A 16,337-nucleotide genomic window follows, 5' to 3' on the forward strand; every position below is an offset into this window, starting at 1 on the left:
ATATATCTTTAATAACAAAGTACATATCCAGGCCAGTCTTTATAAAGGAGTTGGGAAGTTGTTTCTTTGACTAGGCACCAAATAATAAGTCATACCATTTATTGAACACTTGCTCTGTGTTTAGCTTTTTACATGTTTTATCTCCATTCCTACAATAATATTAGGAATTGGGTATCATCTTGATTTTATAGACAAGGAAATTATAGGAAAGTTGGAGGCATCTATTAATTCCAGGAACTGGCAAGTTTATAATTAGTGGACCTCTTAAATGCTAGCTAAATTTGGTCAGGATGATGGTGACATTTTTCAAATACAATCATTTTCTCTCAATCTTGGCTATAATTGCCCTTTTGGATTTTTCCCCCGGCCAATTGTAAATTGTAAGTCTCTTCTATGAATAGTTATGGAAAAAGAAAGTTATAGACTAAAATTACAAAGTGTTGGTAAGTCACCAACTATAAACATGGCAGTCCTACTAATTTATGTTTGATTCATATCACGATGGGAGACAGCTTTCCTTCTTTACTGAATTCATCCTGTTAATATAACTATATAAACCTTACAGTGTAGACTTCTGTGTTACAGTTTTCTATTTCTTAAAAATGTAAGGAATATTATAGTTTTTTTTAAAGGATGGAAACCATGGAAACACTAGTTTCTCTCTTTCTCTCTCTCTCTCTCTCACACACATACACACACATACATCTTTATAAGTCTTTGTGTTCAATAGAGGGCACCATAGCACAGATCATGAATGTCTTCAGTGAAGATTTGTAGGTTTTATTTATTTATTTATTTTTCTCATGGTAAGAGGTAAACAGGCTGAATTAATTTTTTTTCCCTACATCCCAGTGCTAACCTGCACACTCTATACACATGTGTATATATCATTATATTGGGTTCAGTAGACAGGGCATCCTTAGTTAGGATTAAGTGGTTTTGCATAGCTATATATTGTTCCCAACTGAACTAGTATATAATACACCTAATAAAATCATGGTGAGGAAAACCAGATTATCAACTGTGTCCAGTTCAAGTGAAAAACAGGATTTGCTTTGTTTAGTTTAAAGTTGTCTTGGGGGAAAGGAATAACTTTTGACTCATGTTGTAAATGTCTTTTCAGACATTTCTTTAAAATTCTAGAGGCTGTTTTGTGCTCTTTTTTCTAAAGCCTTGAAAATTACATACATTTACTTTTATGGAAGCTTATAAAGATGACATTTTATTGACTGTTTTACAAAGTACTCTTTATATTAAGCTTGAAGTTGATTTTCTGCTATTAGATTTGTTGGTGGAAAATGTGGCACAAATATGACTAAGGTAAAAATAGAATTTAATATTATGACGCTGGCAGTCACAACATTCTGTGAAATACAGTAAACCAGATATTCCTTAAAACAAACTAGCTATGCTTACTGAACCAGATGGAAAAATACTTTCAAAATTTGGTATTTTTAACTGCGAGATGAAATACCCGAGAGTAAAAATTACGAATATGTTAAAAATTTACTATGCTCATTTAAAACCCATCCCCATGGAGCACAGTAGCATAAATTTAGTCAGCCAGTCAGAGAGCCTTCCAGTAACCAAAACCGTGCATAGCAGGGGTCCTATTTTTGCACTCCAGGCCCCTGTGGTTGTTCAGATCTGGCCTCCCTGGGCCACAGGCCACTGGGCCACGGCCACATCCTCCCACGTCAGAATTGTGAGCTGGGTGTGTGCTGGCTGGGCTCCCTCTTGCTTTTCACCATCATGACCTCCAGATGGCAGCAGTAAGCAGAAAAGAAAACACTGGGAAATAATGAGTCTAATGTACAGTAAAATTGGAAATTGAATTATCGCTCAAGAAAAAGGACAGTAGCCTTGAGGTCCCGATCAGCCTGGACTCTGATCACTTTTGTTTGCTGTACCCATGTGTTAGGTTACTAGCAAGTTAATAACCGCGCGTGAGCAGTTCAAGGCTCGGTAGAATTGCTTTAGACATGAAATAAAGCTAAAATGAATTTGTGTCCAATATCATTGGCATTAGTGCTCATTACTTTTGTGGTGTAATGCCTCGAACCATCTAAAATCAATTTTAAAGATTACCTATTATTTTATAAAGAAAATAAAACACATTTCCAACAGAAATAAAGCAGTGAGCGTAATCCTGTGAGCAGTTACTTGTGCTGACAGGAAAACCACTGACAGGACATGGGAAACTCCGTGCAAACTTCACAGCGAACGCAAGTTAATATTAATGGGCTGTTGCCCTATAAATCTTCTCTTGATTTGAAGTATTTAAAACAAGAGTGGTAAACATTTGTAAATGTAGAAAATAAATCTCAAAGAGCAGTAAAAGGGATTTACTACTTTACTACCTGTACTTGGTAAATTAATCTCTACCATGTGATTTGGTCATCTTCTGGGAGAAGCCAGGGCAGAGGACATGGAGGGGAGGGGAAGTATTTAGCTGCTTTGCTAGAGATTTTGCCCTTTTAAAAGGCACAAAAGTTTTTTTCCTTTTAGTAGGCCAGTAAAACTATTTTCCCAAGCTACACTTGGGAAGCCTGTTGAGGCTAGATTTTTGGTTGTGATCCTATACACCTGTAGACTTTTGCCTTCTTGAGGAAACAACTCTGGCTTATTTTGGAGAAAAGGAAATCTTTTAGTGACCTTGGCTTTTAAGTAAATTGACATGAATGGCCAAAAAAGATTTACTTTTCTAATTATTTGTGTAAAAATGCAGAATATAAGGGAAGGTTCATTTGGTCTGAAATATATAATCTGTTTCATAGAGTTCTCTGTGCAAAATCCCACGTTGGACAACATTATTCTCAGGTTTTCGTGTTTTAGTTTTGTCCCCTCTGTCTGGTCTGAGTGCCTCGTAATAGATCATTATTGAACTATTCATAGAGATGAAATGATCATACATCAAGATTTTTCCTAAAAAGGTAAAACCAGTTTTTATTTAAAAATAAGGGTGTACTTTGACTTAATTTCCTGTTCTGAGACATGCACTTCAGGGGGAAAAAAAAAGCCCACGTTTGGTGGTAATATAAATTTGAGCAGGTACCCATTTGCTGGAGTCGTTTTTTAGTTTTCCATATAGTTCTGATGCACTGGTTGAAATCTGTACTCTCTTCGTAAACTTTGACCTTGAATGTGGGAAGGCTAGTATGTACTTAGCACAAAATTATCGTATTTTAAGTGGATATATGGTAAAATCTGTTGGAGCAATTTTATTTGGTGGCTTATTTTAACAACATAGACACACGGTGCCACAGAAGATTATGGAGAGATTTCTAGTCCATGTTAGGTTTTCAAAAAAAGCCACCTCTCAACTCAGCCCTTGTAAACATGTACATAAGCACACTTGTAAAGTTTTAAAATGTAAAACATGCTGAGAAACATACTGGCTTTTTAATACAGTTTTTAATAGTCGTTGGAAGTTTTGATGTTTCATGACAGCATCGCCAATAAAGATCACAGAGCAGAGACCTACTGGTTGGCAGTAAAAAAAATTTTTTTTAAGTAGCATACATTTCTATGACTATAAGCAAAATCTTTCCGTAATTAATCCACATGGTCATAACAGATGGTTAAATTGAAGAAATGCCCTTGAAGTTATTCTTTTAACAGATGTTCTTAACTATTAGCTTCGTGTTTTTACTCACCTAAATTTCCAAATAATTGAATAAAACTTAACATATGTTTCATCCTTTTAATAAGCAGAGTCTGTAATTGACGCAAAGTTTGCCACAGTGGAGGGACGACTTCGGTGGCACCTTTCTAACGTTTTGCTCTTTCCTACCCTCTAATTGTCCGTCCCCGGCCACCTCTCATTGCTCCTCTCTCCTTTCGCCCAGGGTCCTCCAGAACGCACTCCTGCTCTCCGACAGCTGCCTCCACCTCTTCCTGCAGAGTCATCTGAGTTCCGAAGACATCGAGGCGTGCGTTTCCGGGCAGACTAAGTACTCTGTGGAAGACGCCATTCACAAGTTTGCCTTGATGAACAGACGTTTCCCTGAAGAAGACGAAGAAGGAAAAAAAGAGAACGATATAGATTATGATTCGGAAAGGTATTTCCTTGCATTTCGATGTGATGCGTATGTGTTTGTGTAACACAGAGTGCACGTACACGTGTGTCTAGAGATAGACACACACTTCACTTTTTTGTTGATGTAATACTAAGATAATGAAAAAATTAATTGACTGAGATTTTATTGAGCTGTGACAGCTCATCATAGCAGTCTTCACACACACCTCCACACTGAATTAATGAATGCAGTAGAAATTCAATTATCTGCATTCTGATTATGTGACTTTCATTTAGTCAGACTTGAATTATTCGCGTTTAAATTATCTAGCTAAAAAAATATCCAACTGCACTCCAAATGGCTAATTAAAAGTCCAAATTTCCTGTCTCTCTTTGTGACTGGAGATAATTAAAGTTCTCCTCTGTTACTCAGGCTTTGAGTGTGTTGTGAAAACCAATTTCCTCTTTTTATTATTTTCCCCCTCTCTTCTTTTCCAGTTCATCCTCTGGGTTTGGACACAGTAGTGATGACAGCAGTTCACACGGATGTAAAATGAGCACCGCTCCGCAGGAATCCTGAAAAATAATTCCAATGTTACCATCTTAGGAAGAGCAAATGGGGTCTACTCATGGAGAAGAAAGCTTGCTAATAATATATCCTTACCTAAAGCTCATTGTCATGACATTAGGCATTTAAATTCTTGAAGACGTCAGGTTGTTTATTAGTGGCATTTTTATGTTGTCTTATTTAGACTAAGCTTTTGTAAAAAGCTAAAAGGCCTGTGAATGCAAGTCCCCCCTTAGAGGCAAACATTGTGGGTTAAAAACAAGATCCTGCCCTGGAATGAAATGATAACTACATTTAGAAAAACCTACTTGGTTTGACTCAATTTTAAAAGACAGGTATATAGGTAGCCTGCATTTAAAAATTCAGATAGCACATTCCTTGTTGTATCAGTGGGACAGTGTTTGTAGAAATGCAGCCTGTATGATCTTAACTGCTGTGAAGCCTGACGGCATAGACCAGGCCACCTCTCTCAGACATGTGGCTGACATCTTGTGGGCACCTCCCCTGCCCTGGGAAAGACACTTGGCTTTTGGATGTTTGAAATATTCTAAGACGTTTCACCTTTCCAGTACTTTATGTCACACTTAGATGGAAAGTGCATCTTATGAATAGAGACATGTTAAAATAATGTTGATGTCTTATACAAAAACAGAAGTAGCGCTAGTCATGTTGCTTATATTTGCAATCTAGAGACGCAGAAATACATTTTCATGGTCCAGATTCACACATGGTTTCTGGAAACAAATAGTTTTCATTATCGTTGTGTGATTAGAATTTACGGGTTAACTATTTTCTGACTGAATGTGCAATTTCTTATCACTAGATAATTTCCAGTGTCAGTGGTGGTCACTTGTCACTTATTTTTAAGTTAGAAGTGGGATCTTCTAAAAATTAGTAAGTTCATCAATAAATATTCCCATAATTTTGAAAAGAATGTCAACTTGCTAATTTAAGAATTCTTCATTTTTAAAAAGCCCTTTCTTTTAAGGCATCTGCCTGAGAATTGGTCATTTAATAAAATGTCTTCTTTTTTAGTGGCCCAAAGATAAAAGGTCTTAGATAAACTACACTGAACTTCAAATTTCAGATGAGGCAGCATTTTCTTGAGATAATTATCCAAGTTTCTTCTTTGTTGAATGGTACGAAATATCTCTGAAACCACTGGGAAGATACTTTTACGTAACTGGAATAACTTGTTGCTTTAATTAAATGTTACCTCGCCTCGTTTTATTTTAACGGGGAGTTTAAAAGTTACCATATTATTAAAAAGTCTTTGAAACACTCATAACTAAGAACAAAAAAAATTCAATTTAGAATAAGAATGATCTTACTTTTTCCTCCTTTTTGTTTGGTCCAGAACATTATTGAGCTTTTGTAAATATTTTGATTTAGTGTATCTTGGATCTTGTTACTTTATCATTGAAGACTCATTGTTTTAATACAGGGGAAAAAAAGAGTTAGCAATTTCTTTTTCTCTTGCTAACATGTAAAGTGTGCCATCCAGTCATTTAAGAGCGATCCCTAGCTTGCTGGCAATATGTATTTGAATTCACATTATTTCTGTTTTACAGCAGTTTTTGAAAAGCATGTAATGTGCCACCGATTGTCATATTATTTTTAGATGATGTAACATAGCCATCAAAATTGATATTAAGTATGCCTAATACTGTGGTATGTAAACTTCACAAGATCATCGTTTTCACATTAAATGTGAAAAAACCAAGTTCAGTGTTGGATCACTTATTTTATACGAGGATGTATTTCTTCTGACACCTAAATTCAGTGTGTTTTTGAACAAGCCGTAAATTTTAATGAGAAGCTTTGGTAGGATTTGGTTTAAGAGTCACTATAGTTGTGTACATTTGAGGCTTTTAGCTTTGGTTTGGTGGTTGTGATATCTAACCACTGGCTTCTTAAAACTGATTTTCTGGAGCTGAGATACTTAGGTGAACTTCAGCCCCCAGTGGCTTTTTGGCTTTGTTCTAGTCCCTTATATTTCTCTGGTGTATTTTTCTAAAGCTTTCTTTAGGAAAAGAACATAATTCCCAAGTAACTAAATTAAATAGATGTTTATTTAAAACTATCTTTAATGGAACTTAAATGTAAAGAATTCTAATCTTGGATGCTTTATGATTTCACATACAGCAAAACTATATTTCCGTGGCTAATTCTGAAAGGGTAAATGATTCACCTGTAAAGCCATTTTATGTGTTTTGTTTGAGAACTGATCTTATACATAACCCAGAGGTGTCAACAATGAAAGTCAACAACCTGTTACTTAGGGCTTTTTTAAAGTCTCACTTGGAAGAAAGTGATTTAGATGGCCAGTTGAAATTTCAAGTTTTAAAAATTACTGAGGAAAAACAGAAATGTTTATCTTTAAGTAGTTGTGACCCTTAAGATATTAAGTATTTTGCAGGAGCTTTTCAAGTCTAATGCACATTTTATTGAATAATTAAATACAAACAAGTGATATGCCATAACCTGACTATAGTAAGGTAAAAGAATAAAATTTCTTTTATGGCTATTAAGAACATAACCAAATTCATTTAGCCTAGTCACAATTACCATTATATCCAACAGCAAATATAATGCTCTTTCGAACTCAGTATGTTTTTTTGGTGCCTTAAGGATTCATCATTATTGAGCTACTGTGGTACAAATTCGGTTTTCAGTATTTCAGCTATAAAGGAGAAGATCCTTTTCCATGAAAGGCCTCTACAGTTTTAAGACAAAAACAACAAAACAAAAGCTTATTCTGTTTCTAAATAGTTTTCTTCTTAATATTTAAATTGTTTGGTCCTATGAATTCAATGTAGCATCTTTTCAATGGAGAAAACCATTTATTTCAACATAATTTTCTCTTTTTGTTTGGAATATAGACCTTTTCTTACTTTATTATATATAAACACAGTTTCAAAAAGAAATGCCATCTGAAATTAATTACCCCAGTTTGACATTCAAAGCATAGATACAATTTTCTTTGCAAATAAAGGTCATAAGACATTAATACACTGTAATAGAGGGATTTCAAAAATTGTAGAAGAATGTAAGTAAGCAACCATTTCTTCAAAATTTGAAATATTTACAAAAGATTTTGCCTCTGTTCTTTGCCAGATGCATCTCACAAACGAGTCACCATTGTCTCTTCAGGTCAGACACAATTGCTCTTCACTCTTGTTGGAAACTTTTCTAGATCATTCTTATGAACACCGCATTGGACACTAATTTATTTTAGCTGAGCAAACTCTGGTAGTGAATGATCCTTCTCTCTTTCTCTAAAACTCCTAAGACTTCTTTTACAAAGATACCGAAGAGAAGAGGAAAAAAAATTAAGCTAAGGTTTTCTGCTGAATGTCAACTCTAGTCTAACGACACTATGCAAATGACTTATTATGCTAAAGAGGAAAATACCCTTTCTCTCCCACACAGAAGTGTAGATGCATCCCAAACCCCACACCGCTTGTCTCGGCTGCTGTGGGGGCACAGCACGGGCATAACTTGTGGTTGTGTTTTTGTTAGTTTCTTACCTCCGAATCTTCTTTATAGCTTTGCCCCCACCCCACTGGCGGTGGCGCTCCCGCCGCTGCACCCTCGGCCGCCCGTTGGCTGCGGCGCCTCGGCGGCTCGCGCACACTCCCCCGCTCCGCGTCCCGCACACGCGCGCTCCCGCCTCCTCCCGCCCCGGAGCTCCGCCGGCGGCGGCGGCGGCGGCTGCGGCGGCGACTGGGTGGCAGGTAGCGAGCCAGCCGGCCTCGGTCCGGTAACCCATGGCAACCGCCCTGGTAACCCATAGCAACTGCGCTGCGGAAAGAAAGGGGGAAAAAAAAAAGAAAGAAAGAACACCCGGTGGAGGGGGGCGGTGGGTGGCGAGTGGGAACAACAACCGCAAAAAGACAGCGATTTACAGCGGAGACCTGCAGCGCCCGCTCCCCTGCCCCACCTGCCGCCAACGTGGGCACCGCGAGGCCCCCTTCCCAATGTGAAAATGACAACTCGGCTGCCTGAGAAATAATAAGAAAATGAGAATGCAGAGGGACCTCGCGGTGGCGGGTGGGGGGCGGTTGGTGTGGCAGGGATCTTTGAATGGCAATGCCCCCCCCTCCACGCCTCGCCCCGGGGCTCCGGGCTCAGTGGTCTCCTGGGGCCCCTGGGGTTTGTGAGCGCGCGTGGAGCCGCCACCCCGCCGCTCCGGTGGGTTTCGGGGCGGCTGGGTCGGGGTCGGCCGCGCCGGAGCCGGAGCCGAGGGAGGCGGCGGCGGCGCGTAGTTGCGCGGTCTAGACCCGAGTCTTTGTTCTGCAGATGGTCGGCGCTGCGGCGCCCCCCTCCCCCGCCCCGCCCCGGCCCAGCCGGCCAGCGCAAGAGGGGACGACTACATGCTGCCCGGGCCTGCAGACGGCGAGGCCTGGCGGGGCCGCGAGCGCCCCGGGATCGCGGCGAGGGTGGGGGACAACCCGCGCGCTCCGTGTGTGTTATCTGCGGCCGCACCGCACCCAGCAGTTAACCTCTTTCTTCTCCAGTCTCGCCAGGACCTTAAAGCCTGCCGGGCGGACGCGCCGTCGCCTGAACTCGCGCCCCCCGTTTGGAGAGGGAGGGGACCGTCGAGCTTGGTGGCGGGACTGGGCCTCGGGGTAGAAGCGCGTGCCTCCGGGTCCAGAAACGGCCCTGGGTCGGAGTTTAATGTCTGTGTGTGCGGGGGAAAGGGGGGGGTGAGGAACAGGCGGGGAGACACCAGTGGGCCGCCTCTTTAGGCTGCGGTCGCAGAAGCGGGGCTGTTCTTCGCCTGGGGGAAAAAAAAGAAAGAAAAAAAAAAAGGAGGCGCGCGGCCGTTGACATAACACGGTGCAGGACCGCCAAAGGACAGAGGGGGGCGCTGCCGGGCCAGCGCCGCGGCGGCGACTGACCACCTAAGAACGCGCCGCCTGGGGTCTGGCTAGTTGTCCGCGTGGTGGAGTGGTGGTAGGGGTTCCCGGTGGAAGGAACCTACGCCCCACATAGATTTCAGTCCGTGTTTAGGAGTATCGTCTACTTGCTCGTGTATTCGCAGAACCTCCTGGCCCTCAACGAGATGACGACGCAGGAAGCATGGGGACTGGTTCCATCCAATACAGAGCACCAAGGCCCATGCGAGTCCATTCCACAAGAAAATGTACTGGGGTGTAGACCCGCCGCCCTAGGAAGGTGAAGTCCACAGTTCTAGGTCTAGTTCAAATGAGCTGTGACTCCAGACTCATTTTGATGTTTTGAAAAGAAAAACGTTTGACCCGGATGATTTTTGAACTCCTTGGAGTTCTTAATCCTCAATGATTTTCCCTCTGTAGATGTGTACCAGTTACAAATCCAAATAGCAAAGCCATCAGCAACATCTTTTCTGGAGGCGAAGACCTACACAAGTGTAGCACACACTCCCTTGTACAACGTATCTTCCTGAACAGGTGATTAGATCACCAGTGTCTTACCTAATTTTGCTAGTAGACAAAAGGGAATCTGGCTATGTAAAGAATCCTATCTTAATCTTTTATAAAGAAAAGAATCTTCTAAATGTATATTTTTGCTGCTACAGATCCTAGGGAAACGTGGTTTATTTTCACAAATATGCATGTTCTGAGTTCCACGGCCAGCGAAGCTCCTGGCACAGAGACCGTGTGAACCTTTGGAGGTAAAAGGTGGCTACTTGCGTGCCTGGGGATTCATTCAGTACCATCCCAGCCCTCTGCATCGTGGTGTACTGGGAGCCCTCTGGTTTAATTTAATTTTTTTTAACAAAAGCAATTACAGAAAAGTGCAAATTTAACGTGTGACATTTAACATTTTGCCGTGGCAGGCAGCCTCCACTTAAATGGGGCCTTTCTGCAGAACAACAGGAGCCAAAAGGCCTTGTGTCATGGAGTAATGTAAGACACAATCTGGCCTGCAAACGCACAATGAATCGGGAAGGATTTATGTAATTAATTGACCAGTCTTAACCTGTTATCGTGATGTAAGGAATTTGGAACTCATTAATTTGGGCTCTGACAGATTTCATATTAGAGCTGGCAAATATGGATTGAACCTCTTATTCTTGTAGCAGCTGGAATTTCCATGACAGTGAGGATTAGTGAAGAAGACCTATTGCTGGAGTCAAACTGCCTCTTTGTAATCAGTAGCCCTGTTCTGCATTAAAGGGATAATGAAAAAAAAAAAGAAAGAAAGAAAAAAAAAAAAGAGGTGTATTACCTGGCTGAAGAAGCCGAAGGGGCTTGTGTTCACTCTGCTGGTATGTGTGTTGGGCTCCAGCATTTGCAGTCGAATGAAAACATTAATTTCAATCATAAAGTTAGGTGGTTTCCTAAGCACCTTGAGAGAATGAGAAGGTAGAGGGGTCTCAGGGTCGGGTTTGGTATTGTTGTCAAAGTTAAAAGGGATGAAAAGACAGAGCCTTTGAATTTCCTCTATGTGAACACAGAGACTGTATGAAGAAGGATAGAGAAGTCCTCCGAGGGGCAAACGGTATTTCTTGTAATGTCATATCCACGAATGAGCAATTCAGAGCCTTGAAGGAGAGCCTGGCTTTCTCAGGAGCCACTCACTGTCTTCTGCTCAGAGCTTTTTCATCGGCCTCACAAAACCCAGGATTCACATAATGAGCCTTTCATTGATCATCTAATCTCTCTCCTCTTCACAGTATGTGATGTCTAGTGAATCACCCCTTTGGAAATATCTAATTTCTTTTTTGAGATTTCAAGAAAACCCAGTAGAAGCCCAACTTCCATTTTTCCCCCTTGACAATCAGAAAATTGCGAGGTTGAAAAAAGGGTCTCCAGTTTTAACTAAATGTCTTTTCTTTTCCTTCCTTTCACAATACTTTTCCCCTATTGCTGGGCTATGTGATAAGGTTAATGCAACAACGGCTGTAGGGATCATTAATACAGGAAGATAAGCAAAGTTGCACATTTAAAACATTTTCAAGGTATCATTTGCCTCCTCCTACCGATAAAGAAGCTGTTGGTAACAAATACAGAAGCAAACACTGAATATTTAACTTTTAGACAGAAAGCCCAATTGATCTTTCCTAACACATTATTCTTCATAAATACTCTCCAAAGTTGGGCACTGCCTGCATTCTTTCACTTGTATATTGCCTCTAAAATTTTTTCATTCAAGCAAAACTTAAATTTTTATATAACGAATATTGTTATAATATAAATCTTTGCAAAACAAAAAGATTTCCAGTCCTCCCTTTTTGTGCTGCCAGGATTCCAACTGAATTGCTAAGTAAAGCATTTACTCTTTAGTCAGTAATAATGGGATTTGATCTAGCAACAGAGTACTGGGCACAAAGATTTGTTTTCTGATTATCTTGTTAATGACTGGTTTCTTCAGCCTTGGTTCCATTTAAATGAATGCATAAAGATAAACACTAGAAATTGGCATCAATATATTAATGTTATCCTTCTCATTGAGAGAGCAAGTAGTTGTTGTTGGTATTATTATTTCAGTGGGAAGGCTGTGAAGATAAACAGTTGATATCAGCAAGACTTGGATAACTAATATAAACCATGACAAGAGCGATTAATAGTGTATATAAACACACTTCAAACTTGTATATATGATCTCAGCTCTCACCTACAGATTTCTTTGTATTTTTTTCCAAGGGTAATTTGTAAGTTGACAATTACAAGGTTATCAACTCATGTGCTGTGTGTACTGTTTATGTATTGAAAGTATGGAATGGACATATTGAAGCATGATTTGTTAGGGAGAGTGTTGACTGGAAGGAAGTCTAGTGAATTGAGTTCTGGCTCTGCCACTAGTACATACTCAAAGGTGGCCCCCAAGCCCTCTGGACAGCTGTTTCATCATCACCGCTATGAGAAGACTGAATACAGAATGCAGAATGTATTTAAAGATGTTCATAAGTGTTGTTTTTTTTAAAAAAGGAAGTAGGTTGAAGGTTTCCACAGTCAGTTACATTTTAGGCACATTGTGTCAAAATTTAACATTAATTTTTCTGCAGGATTTGTTAGTTCCTTTCATATATTAATATACACTGTGAATCTCTTAGATATTTGTGTGTAAGGGGGACTGGGAGTGGGGGTGGGGTCTTCTGTATGCAGTTTCCTTAAACTGGTTTGAAGAAGAGAATCTAAAATTCTATGATTTTTGAGTCTGTAACACTTTGGACCTCTTCCCAGAATGAATAAGGGGCACCTGCTTTCACTCTAGGTGCTCCTGAGATAGGGTGTGAGAAATGTGTGACTATAACTAACTAAGAAGGATTCCCCTTCAGAGAGCCAGTTCTAGAAAGATGCAGGGAGTGTGGTACTAAGTTTAAATCTTAGTTTCACTGCTTACAAGATAAGTGACCGGGGAATAGGTCACTTAATTTTATGGAATTTGTTTCTTCATTTATAGCATGATACAACGTGAGACCAGGTGTGAAGTGCTGATGAAGTCATTGCGTGTTCCCTCTGCTTAGAAGGGTCTTCCTTTTCCCCTTCCCATGCCTTTTTGCTTGGCTCCTTCCTACTACTTATTCAGGACTGGTCTTCTGTCTCCTAGGCGCGGATGACTGATGTTGACTCTGGCCACACCCACTACACATCAGGTGCCCTTTCTGCAGCAAGAACCCCGACCAACCTCATTTCCCCACGTGCCTTTCTGGCAGCACTTCTCCCCCTACTCTGCATGGTGGGTCACCCGTCTGTCTGTCCCTCTGGTCAGGCAGAAGCTCCTAGAAGGTGAAGACTACCTTTCATCTCTGCCGCCTACTCCCTACCACCCAGCACCAGACTACGGTTTAATATGAAGCACATTCTAGAGGCAAAGTTGAATTACTGCCATGGGGTGGACAAAAGGCCTGCAGACCCTCTTGAAGCCCCTTTCCTTTGGCAGAACCAGCAAAAGAAGAAGAAGAGCTTGGGGAGCGGGAGCAGGTAATTCAGAGATGTTTACCTCCTTGAACTTGGGAACTTTGGTCATCCTGAGAACCCACTGGTACAGCGCCTCTGTTTCTCAGTGGGCCTTGAGATGGTACATAATTGTCCATTTGTGATGTCTGTAGGGCAGTCAAGAAATGCTTTGCTCAAGATGACTTTTTTCATTTATCAACGAGACCGTTCAATGGAACGTTTTGATAAAATATTTCTTTTGGCCAACTTGTTTCTGATAAGACAACTGTGCCCAGTGCAGGGTGTATATAGTAGAGAGACATCCGAAAACTGGTAGGTGATTTCAGGTGGAAAGATTGGACTATGTGGACAGGTTAGCATTTTCTCCAAATGTCTGCTGCTTGGTCATACAGCCCTATATAAAGCTGAAGCCCAGACTGACTTTTAAAGAGGAACTAAAAAGTAATTTAAAGTTTTACTGAAGTCTCCTAAAAAAGCACCAAAGAAATCTAATTTAAACCCCCAAACTTTCTGTCTCCGTCTCTCTACACACGCGCGCACACACACATACATACACACACACTCACACGCCCCTCACATTCCTTGTCAGTTTTTTTTAAACTTCTGACAACTTCAATGACTGTCCAGACTTCCCAGTTCCAACCCACGCTGGCTCTTATCTTTCTCCCCCTCTTCTCTATCCTGTCATATCCGTCCTTTGCTCTTCTGTCGTGTAAATTGGTGACGACAATCTCTGATCCTCTTGGTTCCTGCCCACGCGAATTCCAACCTGCACAGCCAGAGCTCATGTAGTCTGGCAAAGACAGACTTCTTCTGCGGAGCAGGGGCAGGGGGGGTGCGGGTTCGGGGGGCGTCGTGGTGGTGTGGATGTGGGTATGCTGGGGATGAAGGTGGGGGCCGTCTGCTCTACTCACAAAGTATTTTTCTCCCATTGCAGAAGTGAGCAGAGGAACTCTGTAGTCTACCCCTGCTGATAGAGCTTCCTGAAACTCCTAATTTTTTAGGTTCAGTAATAACAAACCGTAGTTTGCATCCCCTTTTTACTTTCTTCTTTTTTAAGAATGTATTTTTTTAAATTTTATTTATTTATTCTTGAGAGAGAGAGAGGCAGAGGCAGAGGGAGAAGCAGGCTCCCTGAGGAGCAGGGAGCCTGACATGGGACTCGATCCCAGGAACCCGGGATCATGACCTGAGCCAAAGGCTGACGCTCAACCATCTGAGCCACCCAGGCGCCCCTCACCCCTTTTTTACTTTCTATCTACCAATTCCATCCTCTGACCTTCATGGGAATTCACCTAAAGCCACAATGTGAAAATTAACCTTATTTCTAAGAACCACTGGAGAAAGAGTCCTTTGGTAATCCACCGCAAGGATTAACAACTCCTTTTAGAAAATTATTTTATTTTATTTTTAAAAGTTTTTATCTATTTTTTAAATTTATTTGACCAGAGAGAGAGAGAGAGAGATTTAGATTGAGATTGAGCACAAGCAGGGGGAGCGGGAGACAGAGAGAGAAGGAGAAGCAGACTCCTCACTAAGCAGGGAGCCAGATGCAGGGCTGGATCCCAGGACCCTGAGATTATGACCTGAGTTGAAGGCAGACGCTTAACCAACTGAGTCACCCATGCACCCCATAGAATACAACCATATTTTATGTGAAAAGAAAACCAAAAAACCTTTCATGTTCTAGTTGAAATGTTCTCAACATGACTATTTCATCCTAAGTTTTGCTGTCATAATTTATGGTCCTTTTCTGAATCAAGTTTGTCCATAACTGTGGTAAATAGTAGACCTCTAAATGCAAACATGACATTTTTGTAAGAGTTTCAACAGTGAGGTGGATTGTGAGCAGTTTAATGTAAGGTTGTCTTAGTGCCATTAAGGAGCTCGTGCAGCCGGCCCCCCAGAGGAACAAAGACTGTGGCCATGGTAAACATGTATTGAGTTGTGCCACTCTTCTGACCCCGAAGAGAACCAGAAAAAGGTAAAAGAATGGTGAAGGCAGGTGAATTATACTGTCTGTTAGCGGAAAGGAGACTGTTTTGAAATAGAATGTAAGTAAACCAGGAGCTGGAGTTACATAGAGAACACTGTCGTCATAAAGAAAGCCCAAGGAGAAGTGGCTCCCATGAGCAAGAAATCGATGTCTCTTTCAGGAACTCTCCACCACAGGTAGGCAAGCCTTGCCCCAGGAAATCACTGAGGGACCTGGGCTGGTGGCGCGACCCTGCCATCTTCCACAAGTGCTTTCCAGCATTGCCCATTCACTCCTAGGTCTAGCTCGTAAGATGGAAAGGTGAGAATAACTGGGGCAAAGCACCTTTTAATTAATTAAGTAAATTAATGTATTGCATTTTAATTTATTTCGATTATTTGTCAATAGAAACTCTCAAGCATATACACGTGTAAAGATAATGGAGTAAAATGTACTCCCGTGTGGCCATCACTCCAAGTCACCTTCCATTGATAGAACTTACACACCATCATACCATTTATGTCCTCCAAATGCACCTTCCCCCTTTGCTGGACTATTTTAAATCAAATCTCAAACCCCTTTAAGAAGCTATCTGAAAGTTGTAGACGTTGCTGCATTGCTTGGTGGGAATTCAGTCACCTGGTCGCATCTAGCTGCAAGCAAGGCTGGGCAGGGTGTCCAGGGGGCAGCTGTGTGCCCTGGACAGAGGAGAAAATGCCACACTTGAGATCACAGGATTTTGGGGGCGGGGGGATCCTTGAGAGAGGCCACAAAGATTGACGTGAAATCGCTCAAGGGAAGACTAAAGACATTTCTAGACTGCAATAAAATCCGAATGATGACATTGCACACTGATACCCTGTGAAAGGCTACCGTGGGTCTTAA

The 16,337-nt window shown here is 41.2% G+C and overlaps 1 protein-coding gene across 3 annotated transcripts in view; it reads left to right on the forward strand.

Moving 5' to 3' along the window:
* Positions 1 to 6,309, forward strand: part of SNX10 (sorting nexin 10) — a 70,649-nt gene extending 64,340 nt beyond the window's left edge. For all 3 annotated transcript variants that reach the window (XM_080818422.1, XM_080818424.1, XM_080818423.1), the window contains 2 exons: positions 3,849 to 4,061; positions 4,517 to 6,309. In XM_080818422.1, coding sequence (XP_080674548.1) covers positions 3,849 to 4,061; positions 4,517 to 4,598 — 295 coding nt within the window. In that variant the 3' untranslated portion in view covers positions 4,599 to 6,309. The remainder of the gene's footprint in view (positions 1 to 3,848; positions 4,062 to 4,516) is intronic.
* Positions 6,310 to 16,337: the final 10,028 nt, after the last annotated feature.

This window comes from Martes martes, assembly GCF_963455335.1.
Source record: "Martes martes genome assembly, chromosome: 11".
In the NCBI taxonomy this organism is placed as follows: domain Eukaryota; kingdom Metazoa; phylum Chordata; class Mammalia; order Carnivora; family Mustelidae; genus Martes; species Martes martes.